Consider the following 27,029-nt stretch of genomic DNA (forward strand, 5'->3'; position numbering starts at 1 on the left):
ACCTTATTCACACACACATGTACATACATTACAATCACACATCTACAATACCTTATCAGAGTGAGTACGAATACAAGCTCAGATGAAAGTATGACATAAAAATCTACGCTTTCATTTGTTTACAATATGGTAAGTGTGAAAGGTTTCGAAAGGAATTGAAATATGATAGTCTGCAGATTCTAGAAAAGGACATGTTGACATTATAACGCATTATCGATCTGATATGTGACATGTAAAGCACAAAGGATTACTATAGCCCAATTTACATATAAACTCTTATGAGTATTACCATACCATGATTTTTTCTCATTTTTTTGGGGGGGGGGGGCATTTCAATATAATTCATATCATTCACTATTTGTAGAACACCAGAATGCTTGATTACTGTATCTCCAAATTTCCATTAATTTTTGTAATTGTACAAAAAGTACTAATAATAATGTTTTGCAAATTTCAACGGCTTTTTGCACACTGTATTACATATATTAAAAATGACCCTGCTTAAACATACACTGTCTTAAGCATGTATATATGTGTAGGCACAGACTCTGAAGATGATGGATATGATGAACACTCAGCCATTTCACAAGGCTTTCTATTCTTACACATGGAATCAAGAGCTCTTTTTTGACGATACAGAAATATGTCAGGAGCCACAGGGAAAAAAGTCATAATAACTACATGTTAAACAAGGTAGTCATTCTTTCAATAGATCATGAACAAACCCGACACATTTTATACAAGCTTGCTGTTTAGTTTTAGGCACCCAAACAAATTTTTTAGGCACCCCCAAAATCAAACATGCATATAATTATTAAACCATAATTTGTCATAACAACCTGTTGCTTTTATTTCATTGCATGACAATATATCTGTTCACAATACATCTGAACATCATAATATGGCAGGATTGCAAGCCAACATCTTTCACAATGTTCGTCATCTCTTAAAAAGGGAAAAAACAACTGTCTTCCAGGGTACAATAGCAGGCTGTGGTCGTACCTATTAATCAGCAAGGACTGGTTATTGTTTTCACCTGATTGAGTGTAGGTATGGAAAGAAAAACAGCACTATCGCATCTTATAGTTTTACCCAGGCTAGAAGGCTTGTCCAAGGTGATGGGGATAGAGTGAGTAGATTACCTCCCTTGTGGCTTACATCCATACATTAAGCGGTTATGTCCTCTGTCAGTGTCAGCATTTCTGTACACTCAAGGGTTAGTGTCAGCAGTGGCTCCAGGCTGGGGCGGCTTACGGACTGGCTCCCTGGTCCACGGCTTGGCCTTTACACGATAAAACTTTGTTCCCACAGGAACCCGGAATCTGTTTTGAGGCTGAAATCATAAAATAGATGGACAATTGGTTTCTGTCAGTCATAAACATCCAGAATTATTTCTGCTTACCCTAATTCCTCAACCTTTTTGCGTATGAAAGAGCAATTTTCATTGGAATTTATCCACGTTTTTAATCTGATTTTTTAGAAAACTACATTAGTTGGATTGACCAGTTTCAGGACTTCACAAAAAGAAAAATTTTATCATTCAACACCGATTAATGCCTCCAGAATATATGAATAAACACCTTGCAAACATGCAAAAAGGTTGTTGAAGAATTACAGTAATGTTTTTTTTCTCAGGCAACAAAAAAAGGCACATTGACCAATGGGTGAGAGAATACATGTAACTGTGAAAATGATGTCATAAATCACTAGCTCAAATGAAATTTTCAGTGTCTTGGAATACAGTGAAATCCTTGAAGAGTAAGAAATCCATCACAAGCACTTTGGCATACCTCTGTATACCCAGACACCAGTATCAGAGACAGGAGCAAGAAGAACACCAATGGAATATTAGTTCATTTACGTCCAGATTTATAAGAATTATTTCGCAGATGGAATCAGTGAGCAGTGTTTTTTTTTTCTTGCACTTTCTGCTACTATGCAGGTCAAATTGAAAAAAAAACCCCAAAAAACATTTTGTACCAAGTTGTCACACTTATAGTAATGGTGACGTGAATATTCTTACTTTCTTTGCCTGACAATACTCCTTTTCCACAATCTGAGCCAACACCCAGGATTTACGAGCTTCCCCAGGGTCTGAAGAGTAAAAATAAATACACTTTCTGATACAATGAATGATTTTTTTCGTGTCTTTGCACATGTACATCTACATCACAAATGACCTATGACAAGTATACTTTTGACAAGGATTAGAACAAAGAAACTTGATTACCAGGCTATAATGAATTGATGTATCATTTTGTTTTACTTAAGCTTAAAATAATTATAGGGAATTCACTTTATGAAAATTTATCAACATCCAATTCCTTATAATAACAAAAATTGAAACGTGGCTTTAATAATAAACAAATGCAATATTGGTAGTGTTTTCTACTCTGATTCAAGTAATCTTACTAAAGTCAAAATCAAGATACATGTACACTGATTTCATCTTTATTAGCTTGTGTTTTCAATATGAAACTGGCCCCCGAACCCTGAACAATTCCACTTACTTGTCTTGAGCCCCAGAGGCTGGAGGCAGTCAGAGTGGAGAAAATGAAGGGTTGTTCCAATAGTAAACACAACATACTGGTCATGCCTCTCATCCAGGCAAAGCAGTACTATATCTCCTATAGAGCAGCTAAAAAGACAGAACAATTACAAAATCTGACCTTAAAACATGGGACATTGGTAATATTCTTGAAATCAGTCTGCATGTTGACTTTCACATAGCTGCAGTGTAATTTCATTGTGAAGGTTGCATACTGCTGGAGCCATTGTTCAACAATCACGCTTTTTATTTCAATTTTTCTTAACTTTAAACTGTTATACCCAGAAAGGTTATAAACAGAGTATAAATGTTAAAACTTATTGCAGAAAATCCCACACACTTATAGAGCAACCTGTTTACCTGGTTATTGACACTTTATCCTGTGTTAAAGTTCTAGTGCTTGCAGTCATGGACAGTTCCATCTAGAAATCAACAAAACATACATTTACCATTTCACACTTACAATTAGATCTATCTACCCTGAACATCTGGCTGAAAAGCACATTTTTTTGAGGCATAAAACATTACTTTTGGTGCTAAAACTGACACTTTTCTAGTAGGATACCATCTTACCTTCCATATAAACCTGAAAACACCTTCCTAATATCAATAGTAATCTCAGAATCAGGCAGAAGTCATGGATGAAATTTTAGGTCTAGTACAGACCTCTAATAAATATATGTATCTGGCCCTTTGGGAGTACAGACTAAAGCATCGGCGGACAAACCCCCCGGTGGACATAAGCCCCACAATCAGTATTAAGAGTGTATATAGTAAAAGATGTAAGTTGTTTGCTTGTTTAAGAAAACTTGAAACATTCTCCCTGAAGTGACTTTCCATATTCCAATACATGTTTGCAATCAATAGAACCCCTTCTTACTCGTTCAATCTCCATGTATTTTAACCATATTTGATGACATCAGAAAGAGCAATATATCTTTCAGCACTATACAGAATGCTCGACCTTGATTCCAGGCTTATCTGAAAACTAAAAAACTCTACAAGTATTGCAGCTTGTGTTAGACTCTTTTCTCCTATTCTAAGAACACAAATCAAATCTATATACATGTCAATTGTTCCTATCCCAGAAATATAATTTACATGCTATTAGAACACCTCTAAAGAAAATGGTTGATTCAAAATACTTGCAGCAGTGATGGTCTTTAACCTCAGAAAACCCGTTTTGATCTTTCAGAATCTATTTTCTCATAAACTTGCAGTCAACATTCATTTTTCCCGAATTCAGAGAATAAGATAAAATGATTCTGTGAATCATAGTCAGCTATAACCTGTATGTCATGCTGAAATAGACCAGCCCAACAAACGAGTATGGTGGTAGAATAAACTTATATTTGCTCGGCGAAAATTATTCAATAATATCAGAGACAGAGCTTGTTTTGAAAGCGTACCTATACAACGCTTATGATGGGAAAGCTTCATGTTTGTTAGACTGTCAGATATGTTTACGGCTCTGTTGCAATTCTTCCCATTAACCTGAAGAAATTCTAACCACTTATGCCCTTATGTACAATATAATGATTACTATAGGTTAAAAGACAAACATGTCAAATAATCAAACTTACTTTAAATGTCATCCAGAAGACAGAGAACAAATTATACCAGGCTTGCCACAGATATTCCAAAACAAAAATTCATGACTATTCAGGACCAAATCAGACCACACTTCATGACTTGCTGTATTCTCAACCACTAAAGCACTTTTTGCGGTGGAATGTGGAATGCATACAATCATTATGAAAATGATGCTAAAAATGATTTGTTTGTGTCATTAAAGATACAAGCTCCATAAAGCTGTTTAAATTATTTTTGTACACAACATAGTTCTCTCAGAATGTTTCAAAATATTGGTCGCAGAAGTGGTTGAAAAGGTTGAAGAATTAGGCTACCCCTACAAAATGATAAAGCCTGAAAATCTGTTTCGCAAAGCAATTATTGGCACAGCCTCCACATCTCCTCATTTGGCTGTCCTATCCACCCACAAACTGTACATGCATTATGGATTTATCATCCTTTCAATAAGGCAATACTTACTAACTAACATATTTTTTTTTATATTATCATAAATAAACAAACTAAAAAACAGATAGGAGTTTTGAGACTTAAAAAAATACCCTTAACCAAACACATAATTGACCATAAAGGGTACACTATGAATGACAATTCTGATTCCCTCAGGATATTTTGTTACCCTTTGAAGTATACACCGCCCCTCAACCCCTGAAGGTCTTCCAGCTGTTGCACACAGCAACAGCAGATGTCTGAACTTTTCCTGAATTCATCACAATTCATGCAGTGTGAGAAACATCTACCAATTTTCATTACTATCTTGGTGGATTAAAAACTATTTTGAAGTTAACACGCAGTTCAACGCTGATGGCGTTTACTTTGGTGTAACACATTTACTTACCACTTTTTGATTTAACTTTGTTATCTCTTCTTCTTTTGATCTCAAAATCTGACAGATGGATAGAAACAAATATGTAATTAATACAATGCCAAAATTAATATATTTTTACCATTGAGACTATATTAGGATTCAAATAAAAACATTCATGCCAACAAATTTTACCCAGCTAGCCCTTAACCAGAGGAGTTAGAAATAGTCATCTCATACACACTCATGTTCATGTTTGTACATGAACATGACTTTTACATTAAAGAGAGCTATTTTTTGACACTAAAAGGTTTATTTCTTGAAGCCATTATCTGACTGTTCATGTCCTAAACCCTACCCCTTCCAATTCCAAATATCTGCTGCTCTTCAGCATGGGGTCTTCCCCTGGCATTCCACTACTGAAAATAAAAATCGAGGTTACATCTTTAATTGCTGTTTTACACAATACCCATAATGAAATCACATGAATACCTCACCTAATCAAGTAATAACAACATAACCATCCACTTAAGTCTTAGGGAACTCCAAACAAGTGATTTCATTCAATTTAAAAATTGCCTCTTTCAATGTCCTAAAGATTTTGGGAAGTCAAAGTAAGCAACACTTTTCTCATGTTTAACATCAACCGGGTTTATTTTGCCTAGCAGTTTTGATGTAGATCTGAACACTGATATCAAGTGAATGGTAATGCTGTTTGGAACTACAAAACAGCAAATATGTTGTGCAGATGTTGTTATCCATGTCACGTTTCAAAAACTCCAAAGAAGGAATTAACAGTAATGAAGTCTTTCCAGAGGTCTTTCTACATACTTTATACATAATTTAGCCTGCTTTTAACAAACCTATGTCTTTATAGGCAAAGACTGATGCTTCAATCAAGTGAACTAGATTGTATAAATCTATACTAGACCATTAATACTGTATATATTTAAATATTAACACACAGCAAATATTTCACAGCAGAACAAAAGTATCTCATTTAAAGTAACTTACACTTCAGATGTTGTTGAGATCATAGAGACTGATGACATTGTATGAATCTGTTGTCTGAATATCTCAAGCTGTTGTCTTGACATAGCTAATTCATCCTCCAGTTGATGGTGTTTATTTCTGAAATGGCACCAATGCTTATATTGTACTCACGTGTGTAGTAACATTAACCTGAACACCTGAACCACTTTATCAACACTTGAACAACTACTTTTTTTAAAGTTTTTAAGTCACATGCTTAAAATCCCACCCTATTTAACACACATACAACCTCTCATACCCCAAAACCTACCCTTCTCTCGCTGTAGAATGTAAACAAAATCGTACAAATGAAATGCCTCAGTACTGTTGTTTAAAAACAAAGAAACAGAAAAACCGGGAAAACATATTTATGTATTCATGTAAAAAATGTATTATACATGCAAGTATTCACATTAGGGGTATGATAAGAATCCAGTTATCCTTAGAACAGCTTTAAAGCATTAATCACACTTAAGGTACAGAATATCTGGGAATCTATCTATTTATTTATTTGATTAATGTTTTATGCTGTACTCAAGAATACTTCACTAAATCAACGACAGCCAGTAATATAGCGGGAGGAAACTTGGCAGAGCCCGTAGGAAACCCACGACCATCCGCATGTTGTTGGCAGACTTTCTCTGGGAATTTAAACATTATATACTTATTTATATACATGTGCCACTAGCTTTTCACTTTCTCTTACAGCTCATAAACTGGATTCAATGTAGCTTACCCATTTCTAAACGTTAAGGACTGAGGGAATTTCTGTGTATGATGTGATCAATTACTACACATAAAGGGTACTTTCATATAAGGTCAATCACGTTTACACAGTAACTTACTATTAAATCAGTTTAGTCTGCTACATGGGTTTGTTATCATAGTACAAGTGCATAGCTTGATCCTCCTGCCCTTAGGCCATATCTAATTAGCATAACAAAACACATATACAACATGATCCTTTATCCCCTGTGGCAAAATTCCACAAAGCCCTTGGACATAGACATATAACTACAACTACAAGTTCATAACCAGTACAGAATGGTACATGTAGTTAGGGCTTCTTGAAACTGGGCCCTGGCTTTGTAAACTTGTTCTCCTGTCAATCACTTGTGAACCTCCCTCTCCAATGCTGGCCGCCATTTTACACGTGAAATATTCTTGAGCATTGCCTAAAATTCGAATCAATCAAATAAATAAATAAATAATAACAGCTTTACTAATCAAAGGTAACTCAATCACTTTACAACAAAACCCTTCTTTTCTAATGCCTAATAAATTGTTAGTGATCTAAAAACACTGGAAGCAATATCCTGTCACTTATATCCCAGATGTTGGCAGCCTCACCTCAGTAACTGTATCTTCTCCTCAGAGTCTTGATGCTCAGACATTGCAGCGGCTTTCTCAGACATCAACTTGTCCAGTAGCTCTGTAAAATAAACAATGGACAAGACTACACCACACTGACATACTGCAAATTCTCACAGTTACAACTTATGTATTAGAAACAAAGAAACCCTACTAAATATGTAGCATAAAAAGCAGATTCAGCTGGTTTCGGAACCAGATTTATTTATTTATTTAGCTAGTGGTTTATGGCGTAATCAAGAGTATTTCATTTCTATGAAGGCAGCCAACATTATGGTGGGAGGAAACCGGGCATAGCCCAGAGCAACCCCACAACCATTCTCAAGTTGCTGGAAGACTTTCCAGCACATGTCCAGAACGGAAGCCAGCATGAGTCCACCTTGATTTGAAGTTACATAAAATAAACCTGCTTACTTGGGCAATAGTTGGGGCCTTTATCACACGGAAACCAATCACTAATGACAATCACAGAATTCATTACATATGTAAAACTTCTGCATATATCAAGCTGGTTTTCCGACATAGATTTGATCACAAAATGACCTGACAAACATTAGTTCAATGAAATCAGATGATATTTGGGTCAGTTATTACTTGAAAATGAAAGCCGGACAGACAGACAGACCGTCCAAAAGTAATATCCCTCAGTTATTGTGAACGCAAGGAGGAAAGCTGTCAGTCTGTATGTGTTCACTCATATGTGTATAAGTTTATGTGATTGTCTTGTGCTGTGTTTATCTCAGTTTTGTCTCATATTACGACAGCTTTGTTAAACTATTCCCTTGGTTAAAACAAAACCAAATTTTATTTTGCATCGAAAATCTATTAATGCAATGCAAGTGAAAACAGCGTAGTTGGTTGCCACATTTCATAAATATCCACTTGTTAAGTTGTATTCCAGTTTAAAAAATCAGACCACACTAATTAATGAAACTTACGGTTGTGTGGCAAGTCTAATTTAATATCACACTCAAGATGAACAGAGGTAATAGGAGTACCCAGGGTAATCTGAGATTTGGCAAGATAATGACAAACTTTCCAAGCATGATGTACACATATACACACAAAATTGGTGAGAGACAAGTGCTGTTCAAAGAATATTGGATGGTTTAAATGGCAACACAGGCTTATTATCATCAAGGTCCCACACAGAGCGAGCAAGGAAATCTACAAATTCTTGGCAGAGATTGAATCTATATTGCTGAAACACAAGTGTCTACTACTCTGCCATGATCCGATCGTCTTTGGCAAGTTTTATTGGTGTACATATCCATATTCCATATGTGACATGTCATAATACAGGAGTAAACTACAATGGAAACAAGAGAATCTTGAAAATTCTGCGTTTTGTGTTACCTAGTGATGGAATGGCAACCACATTTAACTCCTTGAAGACAAAGTCCTTCCTTGACAAGATATGGTGTTTAACCTAACCCAACAAAAATGTTCAGTTCCACCATAGACAATACATACCCTTGTCTTTCTGTTGTTGTGAAAGAAGTGTTGACTCCCTTCCACGTAACTCTTCAATTAGCTTTTCTTTTTCAGTAGTCACCTTGCTAACAGCTTCATTAAACAAAACCTTAAAAAAAAATTTAAATGTATGACATTCCAAACTTATTGCATTGTTTCCTTCACAGCAATAAAACCGAATCAAATAAAATGTATAACATTTTATACTAAATTTTATTATTAATGAGCCATGTAAACATAGCTCATTAATTGTCAATCTGACTAAAAGCTTACCTTTACAGTCATATTTACTCCATATGATGAAGACTACAAGGCTTACAGGTAGTTATTCATACATGTTAGAATGTGAAATAAACTAAGCAATAAAGTACAAAAATCATTACGTTTTATGTTTCCCTTGACACCGAAACTGTCAAATAGCCTGAACCATATTGTTCTTGATGAATAGTGACCACCCTACAGCCCACCTACTGACTGACCCACAAACAGTGCTTTTATATGTGGAATTCCCTGATACTTACTTGTTTCTCAGCAGTGACTGAGGCTTTGAGGGCAGCCATTTTATCCTCATACTCGTGTTCCAATGTTCTCCTAAGGGTGGTTAACTCTTTTTCCAACTCAGCACGGCTCTGCTTCACAGCCTGCATAAAAACACACACAGAAATGTCACTGTGAGACGAGCAGACCAGGACAAAAGTTAGGCTCATAAAATTAACTATAGTTTTTTCCCCCCCCTTAATACATACATAAAACATATTTGGGCTTACTACAGTATTTATTCCGGGATAAAGACATAATAAATGATGAACTGTGAACTTGAAAGTGACCATTAAATCCATCTGTTGTTCTTTTGTGATTAGATGCAAACTGACTTACAGTAATCCAGCATTTATAATCACTGGTTAAATTCAGAATTTGTTTAGTCAGGGCTCAAATTAGAAAAAAATTTTTAGGCACAACAAAATCACTGTTTACAAAATGGTTCCACAATGAAAACTTTTTTGGATGTGGTTGTTAAAATGTAGATGCACACATGTATGTGCAGCTGTACACCCTTAATTTTTAATGGAAAATTATTATGATTTCTATAACTGTACAAACAAAATGGGGTACATTTACAAGATTACATGCGAGATCTTAAACCTACTACCAATAATTTTGACCAAAATAAGACTAAGCATTCAACATATGGAATTGTCACCTTAGGCAAATTTGTGTGCATTTGATTTATTTCTGACTGATGATATGCAAAGAAAACAGCGTGTGTCATTACCAAACTGGTCACTTACACGCCTGAAAATAGTAAATTTGTTTTGTAGCTTAATACTGATAAGAAGAAACAATCTGGTTTGTTATGTTGTGCACAACAATGATCTTACTTCTTCAACTTCTAAAGCTTTCATTTGCTCGAACTGGGCCTGAATGTCTGTCACAATTTGCTCATGTTTTTCCCTGCTGACACTCCCTTCTGCAGCAGTGTTGTTCGTGGACGGAGGCTGATTCCGCAGTGCTTGCAACTCCTCTGTAAGAACTTGTTTTTCCCCATCCACAGCAGACAATCTCTCCTCCATTTCTTTCTTATGTTGAGAGTGAAGATTTTCTTCAGTACGTTTGAGCAACTCCTCATGCTCCTTCTTAATGTCTTTCTTCATCTCTTCCATTTCTTTCAGTTTCTGTTGAAGCCATTCTGCTTTGAGATCTACTATTTTGGTCTCAAATTCAGCATTTTTAGCCTCTGTCACTTTTTGTTCCATTTCCTGCACTTTCAGGTCAAACTCTTGTTTCAGTTTTAGTAAACTTTCCTCATGCTCCTGTGACTGCTCTGCTACGGCATCAATCACTGCCATTTCTTTTTGTTTACAGAAATCGTTTTCCAGGGCATCAACTAGTTCCTCTTTCTCTGCCTGAAATCTTTGTGTCATTTCCTCAAACAATTTTTCCTTTGCCACTTTGAGTTGACTAACTTGATCCTGCAGCCTGGAAATCTCTTCCAGCTTTTCTCTCAAATCTGCCTCTTTTTGCAGGACTTCCTGTTTGAGTTCCTCACGTACCTTGTCTAGTTCCACTTCCATTTCCAGGGCGTGACCACGGATCATTTCTTCACGTTCCTTCTCGTAAGCCTCTGATATTTCATTAATTTTCGTCTGTAAACTAATCCTCGTTGCTTCCGAGTCTGCTTTGGTATTATCCAAGCCTTCTTTTGTCTGTTTCAATTCTATCTCAAGCTTCTCAATCTCTTGATTCGCTGAAGACACCTTCCCTTCCAATTCTGTGCTCCTGGATTCCATTGTCTGCTGTAAGTTTTTCATTTCTTCACTGTGAGATGCAGTCATATTTGCCTCGTAAGTAGACAAAACTTGAGTCAAGTTTGTTGAAAAACTCACAAAGTTTTGTATAAAGTCTGTTTTATCTCTTGAATAACCTTCTTTCACACTTGTCAAGTCCATGCGTAGCTTTTCTATTTCCTTTTCTACAAATTCCTGCAATGTTTTCATCTTGGTTTGGCTGGTTGTAAGTTTGTATTGTGATTCACGAATCTCTTGTTCTAACTTCAGGACATCTTCACACTTCTCCTGCAGCTGTTTGGACAGTTCACTTTTCTCCATACTTTTTGAAGCCGCCATGTGCTCAATAGAGGAAGGCATGGACTCGTCAATGTAGAAATCTGCTGTAGTGAAATCCTGGGATGTTTCCCCTTCAGGGGAGGTATCAGAGGTCACAGTGCCACTTATCACAATCTTTCGGCTGGAGCTACTGTCATCACTGCTCTTCTCAACAGGCAGGCCCTCTGAGAAAACTTTGAGAGTTGAACTTTCGCCTGACTCACTCAGAGTGCTCTCCCTTTGCGCAGTCTCCAGTGAAGCTTGGCTCTTCATTTCTGCAGTTAGTTTTGTGGACAGTGACTCAGGCATAAGGAACACTAAGTTGTCCTGAGGGCTGATTGGTTCCTTTTTGATCACAGCCTCAGTTCCTGGGGCACAAATTTGCCCATCAAAACTAATTTCGTCACACTCTATTGGTGAAAAGTTATGATTATCACTGACACTTTCTTGCAGTATGTCTATGTCGGACGCACATGTGTTGTGGGATTGGCACAGTGGGGTGAGTTGTCTAGATTTTGAATTTACTCGTCCAGGTGATATAGAACTGTTCACGGATGCAGCATGGGAGGGGCAAGCCTTTGGACCAAGGGCAGATAATCTCTGTTCCAGGTCAACAGAGATCTCTTTGGACAAACTAAAACAGAAAAGTGATACAGGTAAAATGAAAATTTCTCTTATGTCTTAATTGCCATCTGTCATGACTCAGTTGATTGGTATTACCTTCTTTTCATACATGCAGCTGTTGGAAAGTTTGTAAAAGTCTTAAGCTTTACAGTTTTATAATGTTTAATATCCAAAAAGTGCAATCCAGAATACAATTACAGTACTGTGTAACATTTTCCAGTATTTTTTTTTGTATTCACCTAAGAGTGACAAATTATTTATTTACAGTTACACTCCCCTCTGTAATTATATTGGAAAGCTACACTCACCAGAACTCTGTGGATAGTTCAGGCACTGCTTTCTGAAGTACCTCTAAATCATCACTTGTGATATCTGGTAGACGTTGGTCAAAGAGCTCAGGAGCTTCTGTCTACAAAGCATCATAAAACCAATAAAACTCAAACAGTATTTAGAAATGACCTTTTGCAGCCGTTATACTTTTATAAAGTTTTAAGTATTTTAGTGTTACTTACCAATTAAACAAGTAACAACAAACAAACAATAACAAACACAACGCTGAAAACATGTACGTGCAGTTCACTTCATAGTTACACAACAAACATACTTAAACTTACTGCAAATGTTGGAGGGATATCCTCAAAACCATGGAACAAAGCATGAAGGAAATGCTGACCTATAACCACATAAAAACAAAATATGTTAGTGTAAGGATAAACAACTGCACACAAACTCCCAAGCCATTAAAAGATACTCTGTGTTTCCAAAATAAAATTGTTTCCCGATCTTAAATATTTATAAAACTATGTGAAATGTTTCAAATTTAATGATCATAAAAAGTTTCAGACAGACAAAATCAAATATGTGATACTGCCCACATTATTTTTTAATTAGACTTTTTCTTATCTTACCAACTTCCATTAAGAATACTTCTCTCCTCTTGATTTCGTCACTGTGTATAAGTGAGGACTCCTCAGCTAAATTACTTGCCCACTACAGCACAGAAATCACGAAAAACTCAATTAGTTGAAAGCCACTTTATCACTAATCCTATGTATTTTTTACATTCAAGCACACTTTACCATTTATGTTTACCATAAATTTGACATCTAGTTAACAATGTCAAGGATCTCAGCCATTTCAATTGGTCACCATAATATTGCTGCAATATTGCCACAGTGACATTAAGCAATAATCATTCATTACACTGGGCAATATGGCACTCTGCTTCGTTAATTTTTACGTATTAAAACCTCTGTGAAGAAAAACATCTTATCAAGCCTTACACTTTTTCTACGGCTTTCAAAGTCCAAATCTGAGTGTTTAGCAGAAATGTGTGATTGGCAAAAAAAAATCACACTTGAACATACGCTCCAGAATGCAATCATCCTGTCACACTACTGATATAAAGCACCAAGAATACAAAGAGAATTTCACTCAAAGTCAAAATGTTACTGTTTTCATGCTTCGTACCTGCAAGAAGTTTGTGGAGAAGTTTTTACGCCGAACCACCTCTACAACAAGCTGTGCATACACATGAGGAGCATCATTAATCTGTTGCAGGATGTCCAACCTTTTCCGTAGCCTTTTCAAATTCTCATGATGAATCATCAACTTCCCATCAATATCACAGATCTTCTTCTCCACAAACATCACCCACCTGTACAAATATCCATTCAAAACTCCACATACATACTGCTATTACTTGTTGTGCCTTCATTTAATAAAAATAAACGTTTTTTCTTTTCTTTAACAAGAAAATAATATATAAGAATATTTACATATATACGTGTATTTACACAGCATTATTCAAAAACATCCAAAAGAAACAATGAAGTATATGCTAACATGGGACACATAAAATTCAAGCTTGGGTACTTCTAATTAAAGATCAAATGCATGGTGTGAGGGGATATAATTGTACATATGATTTCATGTAGTTTTAGAAGTACATGTAAGCTGTCACATGTCTTGAATAAAAACTAAATCTATTTTTACACTGCATGGTCTGAGTTCAAATCATAATGTTTGTATGTATGCTTGGGTTTTAATGTCATACTTAACAATTTTTCAGTCATATGAAGACGAAGATTGTGTGCACATATACCGTGTCTTCATGTGACAGATTGAGTCCATGCAGACAAAATGCTGCCTCCACTGAAGTATGATGCCGAAGGCATCAGACATGACACCTCACCTAGTCACATTATACTGACACCAGGACATCCAGTCATGTTTCCATGCTCAAACCTTTCAGAGATTACATGTATTACATACCCACAATCAAACACTCGGACATGATAACAGTTAGAGTTTTACTCACTACTAAATTCATTCAAATGCAACGATAAACTTTCATCTATCACTGATGTGTTTATTACCATTTCCTGACTTTACCTGAGTCGAGTGTGGAGGTTGACAGACAGTTCTTCTTTTGCCATGCGGCACTTCTTCTTGATCTCTCTAAGTTTCCTGTGGTTGCTAAGCATGACTAGGAGTTGTTTTTTATGACTGGCACAGAGGTCAGGTAATACAGAGTTGTCCCTAAGGTTTCCAGCCCTGTTCTGGTTCTGTACAAAACCCTGCAAAAAACAACACACAATATTACAAAAATCACTCTACACTTAATACGTGTACAAAACAAAAACATCACAATTATTCTACAGAAACTATAATACTTTTCACTTCCATGATGGTCAGGTTTATGGACGGTGCAAAGATCTAGGTTGGGCCCTTAAGCATACCTGAGACATTTCAGCTTGTTCCTGCACCAATCTCTTTGCTCCACTCATAATCTGGTCCAATCCATACAGTCGATCCTCAAGCCCCTTCACTTCCTTCATGCTCTGGTTGGCCACAGCTTCAAATGTTTGTTCAACCTCACCACGCAAAATTTCAGAGACTTTCTCATCAAACTAATAAAAGACAATTAAAATATGGGTAGGCTTTAAGTATCAGTTGGACAATGGGCAATACATACCTCACCTGGCATTTATAACAAACTAGAAAACTTCCCTGCATTTTTGCTCTAATTTTTACTTCACAATGACATCTATTATTCACACAAATATTTGCAAAAGTGTTAACATAAGGCATTTGGATCAACACCAGTATACTCTATAGATGACAATGTAAGATAAGAGCAGATCTGTTGAGCTTTATTTAATTAATTGCATGATTTGATTTTTTAATTCAGCTGAATGTTTTCCCTGAGTCTTCCTTGCTATGAAACGAATTAATGAATGATTATGTCTTAAAAAAGTATTAGCCATGTTAGAGCTATATTATGGTGATCTTATGAAGTATGAACCAATCTCTTCAGTAAAACAAGATGATGAATGAATGAATGATTATGGCTTTATGCCACATCAGCAATTTTTCAGCCATATCGTGGCGAGGACATGTTTTAAACTGTGAATCAGTATAGGGTTTTCAAGAAGAGAATGTAAACATATAAAGCAAATAAAAAGGACAGATGTGTTTAAAACCCGATAAAACAACTAAACCTCCGTTAAAACTTGAAAACCACAATCATTTTTAAAATTCTAATGTGTATATAAAACAAAAAAAAAAGTGTAAAAGTAGTTAAATCATGTAATATAACATATATACTTTAAGTAATCAATGACAGCATCATCAGCCACGCTGTCAAATAGGTCAAATTTGGTTCTGGCAGTTTTGTTTTTGGATTGATTAAATTCAGGTTTATCAGTTTGTTCTGTATTATTTACTGGTTTTATTTTCTGTTCTGCAGCGGTCTGAGTTGAGCAGGAATTACGCGCAGGTTGAGCAGCTGATTTTAAGGATACAGAACTAGGTTTGTCGTTTCCAATGGGCCAAGTCAAGGAAGTTTGAGTTCCAACAGATGTTGTAGTTTGCTTGACCACATTGGCAAAGGAAGATTGCAGTGAAGTATTAGAAAGGGAGGTCAATTTGCGGGCCTCCTGATAAGATATGTTGTTTTTAGTTTTTAAATTTATTATTTGCTTTTCTTTAACAAAAAACAGACAGTCATTAGAGGAGGCCATGTGATCTCCACTGCAACTGTGCTGCTACAGTCGAAAACATCATGACCTTCACTGCCGCATCTGAAACAAACCAGTTTATTATTACATTGGCCCTTGCTGTGACCAAATTTTTGGCAAGTGAAGCAACATGTAGGGTTAGGTATATATAAATCCACATTAACCCACATTAAGTGCTGAAGGTCAAAAGATATGTATTAAGTTTAAGGATGTTACCAAATTTCTTCGTCGTGAAGCATTTAACTCTGGCAACAGCCTGTGACTATAGCTCTACTCACATTTCCTCTTCTGTTTAGTCAATAATATCACCATCCCCGTCACAAAAACAGATATATCAGAAATTTTATTTAATGACGGTAAATTTTTTCATTGTTGCTTCTGGAAACATTCAATGTGAGAATGTCTGCAGATCTTAACTTTTTAATGTTCCAGCTGCACCCTGGAGAGCCTTTTTAAATCCAAAAGGATGAATTTTAGAGGCCCACTTTGTTAACTCTTAGTTGAGAAAACAATGATAGCCGGCCAGCTGTCCTGTTCATTAACAAGTGTGGCTGATAAAACCTCTAACTTTCTCTTTTTATCAGCACTTGATGAAGTCGGCTGAGATGAAGACCTATTAGATATATTAGAAACAGTGCCATTACGGTTTACAGAACACATTGCATACAAATTAAAATTTTTACCCCATGTGTTTCCCACCCACCAACAAGTGCCAACAAGGGCGATGCCTGAACCTAGGGATACCCAGCAGGAAACACACCAGGGACTCCACATGAGGTATACTCAATACATGGCCTTAATATGCCCACCCAATTCTCCGTCTCCCACCCACTGATGAAGGTAGCACATCCGTGATGAACTAACTGGTTGACCCATGAGCCACTGCCTCAAACGTAATCTCCCAAATATAATTTGAGAAATATCATTATTCTCTTAACGGTGTGATGTTATAGAGGAAATTGGGATCACGCAGAGGCAAGATGTGACCAAGCCAATTGATTGGACCGGGCCCATCTGACATCTCGTCTCTCTCCAAGTAAGGGCCAAAGTAGCGTATTGGGCGTGATGATCTCGTAAGACCAACACGCCCTCAGCCACCAGGATCCCGTCCTCGGAGATTATGGGTCGTAACCCATATGGGAGAGCTCTAGGTTAGTAATCTTTTACGACAAGCTTGCCTAGAGGGCTGAGGTCCTATTCTCATCACCCCAGGGACCCCATGGGGGAACAAAATGATGAGAAAGTTAACTTATGACAGCAGCTTAGAATGGAAATCACCCAATGGAATGCCATCATTGCCATGACAGTTAATCTATATGTAAAAACAAATACTATCTCATCAAAGCAGAGACTCATTCCATAATAGGTAAATGAAAAGAAATCAGTACCTGTTCTGTGACCTTTAGACACTGGTTGGACATATCCTCTAATCGGTTTTGAGGGTCCTGCCAACAGAACAGAAACAGTATGCTCCATGTCTTTAAATGTAGCATATGTTACTAGTATAAGATATCCAAGACCATTGCATGCCTGACAGACTTTCCCAATATAAAACAGCAGATGCGTTTATACTTGTTTAATGAGAACCATGTCCTTTGAATATCTTGGAAGAGGTAGTACATTCAAAGCTGCTTCAGCGTAATCTGCTCGTAGAAATATCACAAAATGTTACCTATATATACCATTCTCAATTTACAATATTAGCATTATTTACGCCTCAATTGATATGGGTTGCAATACAAGTACATAAAAAATATACTTGAATGCAGTTGAAGAACATTTTAATTTTCTCAATAGTTTTTCACAAACTTACTTAATCTACTTAACTATGTTACATACACTAGTACCCTTTATCTATGGTTTAATCATCAGCAGGCAATTTCACCTGAGAGTTTATCCATGCAAACAGTGTTTGAGGAACCAAATCCTCTCCACTCTCCGTTTCCTCTGGGACAGCATGGGCAGTCACACACTGGAGGGAGTGCAACACTGGTATCTTGGATAGGAGGAGTAGCACATCTGGGATTCTGGAGGTAGAAAAAAGTTCCACTGGCTTACTACACAAAAAGCTAACTTCCCTCACACAACATTTTTTCCTACGCTACCTGACAGATAAAAAAGTGAGTTCAACAAGGTAACTTTATTACTGAAATTAAAACAGTACGCCCTGCATGACTACTTGCAAATTTGATGATCAGATTTGATGCACTACTAATTAACTATATTACAGGATACAAGAGTAGCATCTACAGATAATTCAACAAGTAACAACTATTTTGAAAAACCATAAATGTAACATTCACATAAGTGATTTGACATGGCAAATAATACAATAATTCTGTTTTAATTGCAGATCCTTATTTAAAACTCATTTTGTGACTATTAATAATTGCAAATGATTCTGCACAAAATAGTTAATTAAAGGAATAGATTAATAATACAACATACTTCCCAAGTAGTGAGATGAAATGTTCCCGCACACTTAGGTAGTCGGAATAGGCATCATGGAAAATTTCGGATCTGTGTCTTAAAGCACTGTAACACACCATTAACGTGTCTTGTAAATGCAATTCTTACATGTTTTAAATTAAGCATATCCGCAATACATACCATACACAATTTGAAAGCTTAAGAAAGAGATGACTGTTACTGCAACATAAAATGTTCCTTCTTATGGCTTCAATTTTTTCATGTTTAAGTATAACTCTCAGATTCAAAAATATTTATTCATTTATTTGATTTTATTTATTTCCCCACATATATATGATCTTGTTATACACAAGATCATATGACCTGTGGTGAAGTTTCTGGGTGAAGGAAACAATACCTGGCAAACATCTTAATACAGATCTGCAGAGCACAACATCCAAGTCTGTGGTCTAATATAGCATGTATTTGATTCTGAATTATTTATTTATTCATCTATTTATTCAAACCCACAGTCAAATCTAAGACCAAACAATCACAAGATGCTTTATATCTTGATACTGTCACCTGCATTCAAGTCAGTAATGAATATGATGAAGGGGAGATAACTGACCTAGTGATATCCTCCAAATTAGCTACTACAGCTGCCCAGCCTTGTTGCTGAAGGTGCTGATCATGCACCAACTTCTCACAAGCTCTCAGTTCATCCTTATCCACTTCATGGAATTGCTAAGAACACAGGTTGAAAGTTACATATTCATTAGACAGTTACATAAATTACATACACACCGCAAGCTCTTTATTCCGCATGTGTTTGAAACTGACTTGTCTTTCATGATAATGCACTAGTAGTTTAATGAAACCATATACTGTTTAATGTCTAGTACTAACCAGGGCTAACTGAGCACGTGATACCACTGTCTCGTAGGTTGGGGGCATGATGAGGGAGCCTTCCACTTGCTCTTGGAGGTCAATATCTGAGGGGGGAAAAAATCTATTAAATAAATACAGTGAAATTGTTGCCCTTTATCAAAGTTCATCTTTATCAAAAGTCATAAAATATCTTCAAAGATTGGAAATTAGAAATTAGATTATTACATGTTCATTCCTTCTCAAAAAGCAATTTTGATTGCCTATTGTTTTACATCTGCTACACTTAAACGTGTTGTTTTTATAAGACAATCCTGACACTGGACAGGGAATCTGCATATGTCCCTGCTCTATATATACATTCATTTGTATATCACTTGAGATAACATTGGTGGATTTACTTGAACTGCATGTTATAGAAAAACAGACAGACTCACAAAATGTTAGCTGTAGCAGTTACACCAAAGCAGCCAAAGTCTTATTTGCCAGTGCACTGAAAAGTAATCCAAGGTATCAAGCCTTTCCTGTGGGGCTGTGATTTCTGTTAGACCATTTTGTGCCATGAAGTTTATTGATCTTCATTTTTGGTTGGTCAGTGGCCCTTATATGTGGGAATTTTGTAAGGACACCTCTAAGGAACAATCATTAAATGGTTTTGTTTAACTGCTAGAGAATGAAAAATATGCAGAAAAAAACAACAATTTATTTCATTAATAGTCCATACAACATTTGCCGAAAACTCAACTTTCTAATATTTCTCATCGTGGTAACCATCATGAGAAAATAGCCACAAAATCCCCTACCTCACTGATCTAGATAAACTTTCAATCTGTTACCTGATCCATAATGCACACTGGGAGAAGGGGGCGTGGCAGCTTCTATTGTGCTCTTGCTAAACAGGAATATTGGATTTGTATCCTGGAAGTGACAGAAAACACAAATGGGATAATTCAACATACCATAATCACTGTTATTTTCAAATGCAAGCAGACATTTATTACCAATAAATAACATAAGGTACAATATGATATACCGTCTTCCACCTAAAGTTTGGTTTGTGAAAATGCACTTTCAGAAGCAAATAAAAGCCTTAAAGTAAAAACTTGCTAATATGGGGCTTCACAGGTGTCAAAACTACCCTAACAGAAATATTGATTTTTTCTTTCCACGTCATTTTGAGTTTTTTTTTTATATCTAACTGCCCTGTTATAGTGAAATATAGAGTTTTTTGTTTTTAAATATCTAACGATCCTAGGCCAAAATTAAAGCTTTATGTTACAAGCCCTTTATAACAAAAGAGTGTAGTTAGGTCCACATTAGTTATGTGTTTTTATGAGTACATTTAAGTCAACAGTTTGTAATAGCTTTTTCAGGTCCTGTATAGAAGGGGTGAGCATATGAAAATATAATCCTGTCCAGCTGATATTTATGACGGAGTGCAGTGGAACCTCATGACCTAGCAAAATAAAATCTATACTGAGAAATCTTCCGAAATTTTTTAACTTTAACAGGAGAGCCAAAATCACATGTTTCATGAAGATTAAAGGATGGAACAAATCAGCTTTCTCACACCTAAAATGCACCTGCCCTCTCTATTGTCACTACTACTGTTTCCACTTCACAACAATGTATCAGTAAACAGATACATTTTTTACTCACCAAAGCATTTGGCAGTGGCTCCCTAGCATAGAGTTTTAAAGGGGAGAAAAGCAATCCACACACCTGACTAACCTTTTTTTCAAATTTTGGGATCTCCTGAACTGTATTTTTGGATGAGAACGAACGGGCTAATGTGGGGGCCTCTAATAAGTGTGAAATGGGATTAACAAAAAACCTGAAAGGGGCTCTGTTGGGGATTCTTTGATAATGTATAGGTTTAAAAGAAAAATCTTGCATTATGATCATGTTACTTCAGGTATTATGATGTAGTAAGGTCTCAATCTGTCATTGTGATTATACCAATCCATGATTGAATTAATTTAATTCACAAAAAATAAACTAGGGGATTTAGGTAAGTGGGTTACTGCTATAGCTTTGGAACTTGTCTTTGGAGGTATAGGCCTATTTGAACACACTTAGTCTGTGTTTGTAAACATTTCACGCGGGTAATAATCAGAGCCACAATTCTCACAAATTCAATTTCGCGAAAGAATAGGATCATGGAGAAAATTCAGATTTTGCCATTGTAAGACACAAACAGTTGTGAACATTTTACAATGATCATCTCACAAAATGAGTAATTAATTTGAAAACTTGACTCCCTATGGAAACACAATGACAGTTCAATAAGGTAATGAAAAATATGGAAATACTATTATACGGGTACCCAAATGGATACTGGTGAAACAGTTCACAGGTTCGCTTATCTCGATCCACGGGTATCGGATACAGTATACCCGTCGCAGCACTAAAACCCCAGCTTTGCTCCACAACGGGAGGGAAATTATATATCTCGAACTTAAAAAACTTAGCATCTGTAAAAACACAAAAAAGAATTTCGGTCGCGGCCATTTTGAAGGGTCAAAATTAAAATATTATATGTTTGATAAAACATTTAACATATATCAAACATCAATATCAAACATCAATAATATTTTAATTTTGGCCCTTTAGAATTAATAAGACTGTAATAATTTCTATGTTCCACCACATTAAACTTATGCACTATCAGCTGCACGAGTAGCTCAGTCAGTAGAGTTTCCACTTCAGAGCAATGAGATCCAACTTGAATCCAGTCAACTTTTTATATGAGTGATGTAATACATAAACAAAGAATATCCAATTAAATATCAATTTAATAATTAACATTTTAAATAAAACAATTTCCTTGTTAACATCAATCAAACAATATTATTAAAAACAGTACATATACGTGACAATTCTACGTACGAATTCTTCCATTAAATGGGATAAAACCTGATATTTTTGAACTGAAGAAAACATATACTAGTAGCTTGTAAACTGTTAGAGCCCTCTATCAGTGCATGGATTATGGACATACGAAGAAAGCCATAGCTGATATACATCCAGCAGCAGAGGTTATTTTGAGATACCAGTAATTGTCATGTTGGCCGGAATGTGCAGCTTGAACACAGTCAAAACAAAACAGAAGTGATAAAAACGTTCTTACAAGAAGTGGCTTTTTCGGAAATGAGTTTTACTGAAATGTACTTAGGTTTTCTCTAACTGTTAGCATACAACTGAGTTTTTTAACCTCCATATTCAGTATTTTGAATCTCTTAACTACCATTTAACAGTAGATAAGGTCGACCTATGTAACACTTAAGTTTTTTTGATACAAATTAAGTAAACTTCACAAAAATCACTTAAATAGCCCTATACGATGAATGAATTTATCAGAAATTAGCAAAACATGCTAAACTAGGTGAAGTACAGTATATTTTGCTAACTCCAAAGAAACTCTAAATAAAATAGAAGTCTCCCTGTATTATTCTGATTCTGCTTGTTTAATACTGCACTTACAGTTCCTGCACTGTAGCTGCCCACCCTGGCAAGGGGATCCAGGCTCTCTCCACCACTGATGAGCAGCACCTGCTTATCCTCCTGAATCTGACAAGCTTTGGCAATCACCCTCTGCAGATTAGCCACACTGCAAAATACCATACTTTATTCAGTCTGGTGGACACACAAATTTGATGCCACTGGTACCTATTTACAATTATCATAAAACATGTGTTACCTTTCTTACAAAGACATGCCTGAATGTGTGACACAGGTTTTTGTTATCTGCTTGCATCACACCTTAAAAGCTACTAAGTATGTCTTATCAGGCCCAAAAAGAGGGCCACTATGACAATGTGCAACTGTGTTCGAAGAAAATCCAGAAATACTAGGGTTTGAACTATCCTGTATATGTAAATAGGTTCTATGGATATTTTCTTTATTTACAAATGATTGACATAATCCAGGTACACTTTTTTGTATTGACCCTTCTTTTTCTTGAGTAGTGTACAAGGCTGTGCTGGTGAAGACAGCCTTTCACGAGTGATAGTATGGGATAACTTTAACATGACATCTGGGTAACATAAAAATTGACTCAATATTAAGTTCTGATAATAAATCCTCACATATACTGCATGAAATTCAAAGCGAACTTTATTATTATATGACATCCTGGCCTCTCCTGGATCTCAGGAATATGTGGCCAATCAAAATCTGTCTTTTGTTTTTGTCTTTTTTCATATGAAAATGGCAGCTCAGTTACAGCCTCTTAAAAGTGATAGGCCAATAAAAGGGCTTAGGTCATATTATCTGTGTTATATTATTGATCAAAGTCAAAAAATAAAATTAATGCCTGACTTACATTGGTTTACACAGAATTTCAAGTAATTCTGACTGCTGCCTTTGACACTGGTCAATATTACTTTTCCAGTAAAAATGTGTGATGCCATTAAATAAGAAACAAGGGCATACAAATACTTGACTTGAGAGTTTCATTGATTAGAATATAATATTATCTAGCTTCATTTGCAATTAAAGTAAAGCTGTCATACTTTAACCCATAATATCCTAAAGACTATTTGGGCAACTAAGATGAAGGGGCAAAAAAAAGAGACACAAAAATTAAGACAGTATCATCTGACAGATCTTGCAATTAATAGAATCAAAAATGAGATATAAGTTTCTTTCAGTACTTACGAGTCCATTGCCAGATTCATGTCAAAGGTCATCATGGTACCTGTATCTACATGGAATATGTACAGCATGTTGACAACTCCACACTTCCCCTCTACACTGAAAGACTGTGGCTTAAAATTGCAGTGCTTGGTGTATTGTGTCACGTCATTGAGAGCTCTTTAATGTCCTTTCCTGTTAAAGTTAACAATAGCCTTACACTCATTTTACAGTTCAGTATATTACTGTTTCAGAATGTTTAGAGTAGGCTGACCGTGAAAGAAAGATACATTTAGCAGTTTAAATATATTATAACCATGTCCACCAGACCTCAAATAAAAGCTACTTCCAGATATTTATATTGATATGTATTAAATCAAGAAATGTGTAAAACATCTGGCAGTAAATACTGTTTAAAATATACTACATATACTCTGTTGTATCTACAAATAAGCCAAATCTGCATTTCAAGAGTCTTGTAAGTTCAAGTAGATTTGGGAAAGGCAAGGTGGGGGCTCTCGGTAGCTGCTCACGGCTCCCTAGAGACAACATATTTGACAATGATGTAAGACGTACAGTATTCAATCCAGCATCTACCATAAAATCACGCCTTTTAGCCACTTTAGTTTGGGGCAGTCCCCACCACCAGTTTCTACACCTGCTTGAACTCTCAAGACTCCTGAAATTAGATGTTGTGCATCTATGATTGCCTACACTGACATCAGCTTGTGACAAATCTGGTGTGCAGGCATTGCTTAACATACTTACCTGACTCAGCTGGGAGTACAGGCAATAATTCAGCTCTCATGTAGCCATTTTAGCTATGGAAAATGTATAATCAAGCATAATCAAGCTGTTTCAAACTAATTTATAATTTGGACAAAAATATGATGGTTATGAAATAAGTTTTTACATAACTTTTCTTCATTCATCGACTTAAATGCATCATCTTCATTAGTATTTTTTGCATAACCACAATGCCACCTTTAAAGTTTTGGATCAGAACGATCAATATTTTTGAACATATGAACCTGGTAGATACACATATGGCATGTTTTCATGGATGCACAGTATCTACCTGAAATGTAGATTCGGCTTATGAATATTGTACACTTAAAATATGTTGTTCTGTTTGCTGTCATAACATTGCCCTCGTAAACTACATGCATCAATAACATGCATTCCATTTGGACAAACTGTGTTGAATATCTCAGATGTCTTAACATTACTTGAAGTCATGTTGTGACCTGAAACTGAAGGCTACTAAAAACGATACACAAGTTGTCACTTGTGTGGTTACTTTTGACACCAGCATTCAGTGGCTACGTAAAAGCAGGCTTTTTATTTTATACCACTGCTGACAGGTGTCAGCAATAAGCTGATGGTAAAATCAGTATATCCACACTAGGACAATCACTGAACATATGCAGCAAGTACTAGCGATTGTATAAAAGACCAATTACATTGTATTATTTACGTTTTCCATTTGATGTGACTGCGAATTTATGGAGACTCCATGTTCCCTTTAACAACTCGGTTATAAGCATAAGCGTTAAGAAAGCTAAGAGGGCGAAAAGATTACTGGTGTAATACTTAGGGCTAATGATAGCCAATGGCTCCAAATAAGAATCAGGTTTGCATTATCACTACCAGACTCTTATTAATGATTTGCACAATCTCGCGCAAGAGCTGTGGATTCTCACCATGACGACCTTGAAAACCTCCTAAATAAGATGTCCTGGCGTCAAACACAGTCCTTCTAGCCCTTTTCTTGACGGTCAGTATACATTCATTTCAGCTCAGTCAACATGTTTCCCATCCACCCTAAATCACGATTTCAGCAGCTTGATGAACTAGGCGATTATGTCAGGTCTTACTCTTTCAATTTCAGAGGCCATGTTTACATGTAGCAAATGAACCTCCAACACTAGAGAGTTCCGACGATGTGCGGTCTGACAGATGACAGAAAAAAAAAATAGACAGCACCAGCAGTAGAAGAGTAAATCAGTCCGTAATAATGATGTTACCGATCATACGCGAGCCGTAGTACTGACAAAGAACAGATCGCAGTTGCAACAAAGCTGCAACTCACTTTTGCGACCAAGCATTTTCAGTTTTAAAAATAATCGGTCAACCTATATAAACTGGGTTAATTAATGCACTGCGTGTCAAAGGGTAGGCCTGTATAGCGTCATAGACCCACTGACCAGTAACTTCCCTAACATAAATGTTGTGTTCTGTCGTTTTATTTTTAAACATCACATTCGAGCCTTTCACTTAGCGAGCAAACTTTCCACGTTTGTTGATGTTTCCCTTCTATTTATTGGCACTTGAAACCAGTGAACATATCAAAACAAAACAGGCCCATCCTATGCATTTAGGTGTACATACTGTATGATATAATATAGACCTACATATATAATTGCTGATTTTTATCACGTGATTATTAGTATTGTATTTTGCTCTGTTAATCGATCCCAAGTTTTGAGTTCATGCCTGGGATTATGCTAAAATCTAGTAATGTAGTGCCTAACTAATAATTTAGATTATTAAACTGAAAAATATCAGTCACATATTAGTCACATGACCTTATATACCGGTATGCATTATCGTTGCTTTAGCTCATATCATTTCAGGATTATTTCGATAGATTGCATTGTAAGGAAAAATTTGAAAAAAAGATCTTGCCTTACATTTTTCTTTTTTCATTTTCGGGACAAAGTCTGCTTCAAAATGCTTTTTCCCTTTAAAACGACTTAACAAATTTGCAAATACAGAACCTGTAAAAAATTAAAAACAGCAATTAAAAAATTGTGCATGCAAAAATACCATGGCATTTGATTAATGGCGACTATGAGCTGTTTTGTTTCACTCCAGGTAGCCCAATAAAATTGTTTTTCACCGAATTTGGCGTTATTATACTTTGGTCTTCTTAAAATACAACATGATAGCATCATTCGATTAAATGCCATTTTCTTTTCAGTGTGTAAAACTATCCGTATAGCAGTTGCATAAACGAGGTTCATGTA

The 27,029-nt window shown here is 36.0% G+C and overlaps 1 protein-coding gene across 1 annotated transcript; it reads right to left on the minus strand.

Moving 5' to 3' along the window:
• Positions 1-326: 326 nt before the first annotated feature.
• LOC135469954 (RB1-inducible coiled-coil protein 1-like) lies at positions 327-25,883 on the minus strand. The gene is made up of 26 exons (XM_064748615.1): positions 25,704-25,883; positions 24,025-24,195; positions 22,849-22,975; positions 20,202-20,283; positions 19,387-19,472; positions 19,109-19,224; positions 18,517-18,603; positions 17,954-18,095; positions 17,457-17,513; positions 14,788-14,958; positions 14,441-14,625; positions 13,517-13,703; positions 12,955-13,036; positions 12,661-12,719; positions 12,355-12,455; positions 10,199-12,056; positions 9,341-9,460; positions 8,820-8,928; positions 7,326-7,407; positions 5,958-6,074; positions 5,302-5,362; positions 4,977-5,024; positions 2,909-2,970; positions 2,511-2,638; positions 2,024-2,094; positions 327-1,333 (listed from the first exon to the last, which is right to left on the minus strand). The coding sequence occupies exons 2-26, from the start codon at positions 24,090-24,092 to the stop codon at positions 1,211-1,213; spliced, it is 4,329 nt and encodes a 1,442-aa protein (XP_064604685.1). The 5' UTR covers positions 24,093-24,195; positions 25,704-25,883; the 3' UTR covers positions 327-1,210.
• Between the last annotated feature and the right edge of the window lie 1,146 nt (positions 25,884-27,029).

This window comes from Liolophura sinensis, chromosome 7 (assembly GCF_032854445.1).
Source record: "Liolophura sinensis isolate JHLJ2023 chromosome 7, CUHK_Ljap_v2, whole genome shotgun sequence".
NCBI classification, from domain to species: domain Eukaryota; kingdom Metazoa; phylum Mollusca; class Polyplacophora; order Chitonida; family Chitonidae; genus Liolophura; species Liolophura sinensis.

What these genes read in the sequence shown, in the direction of transcription:
- LOC135469954 (XM_064748615.1), bottom strand. Translation starts at nt 24,092, where the DNA reads ATGCTGTACATATTCCATGTAGATACAGGTACCATGATGACCTTTGAC. An exon ending in GTCTAAAGGTCACAGAACAG is followed by an intron (nt 14,959 to 17,456) that starts GTACTGATTTCT and finishes GTCTTTTATTAG; the next exon opens with TTTGATGAGAAAGTCTCTGA. An exon ending in GAGAAGATACAGTTACTGAG is followed by an intron (nt 6,075 to 7,325) that starts GTGAGGCTGCCA and finishes GTGCCATTTCAG; the next exon opens with AAATAAACACCATCAACTGG.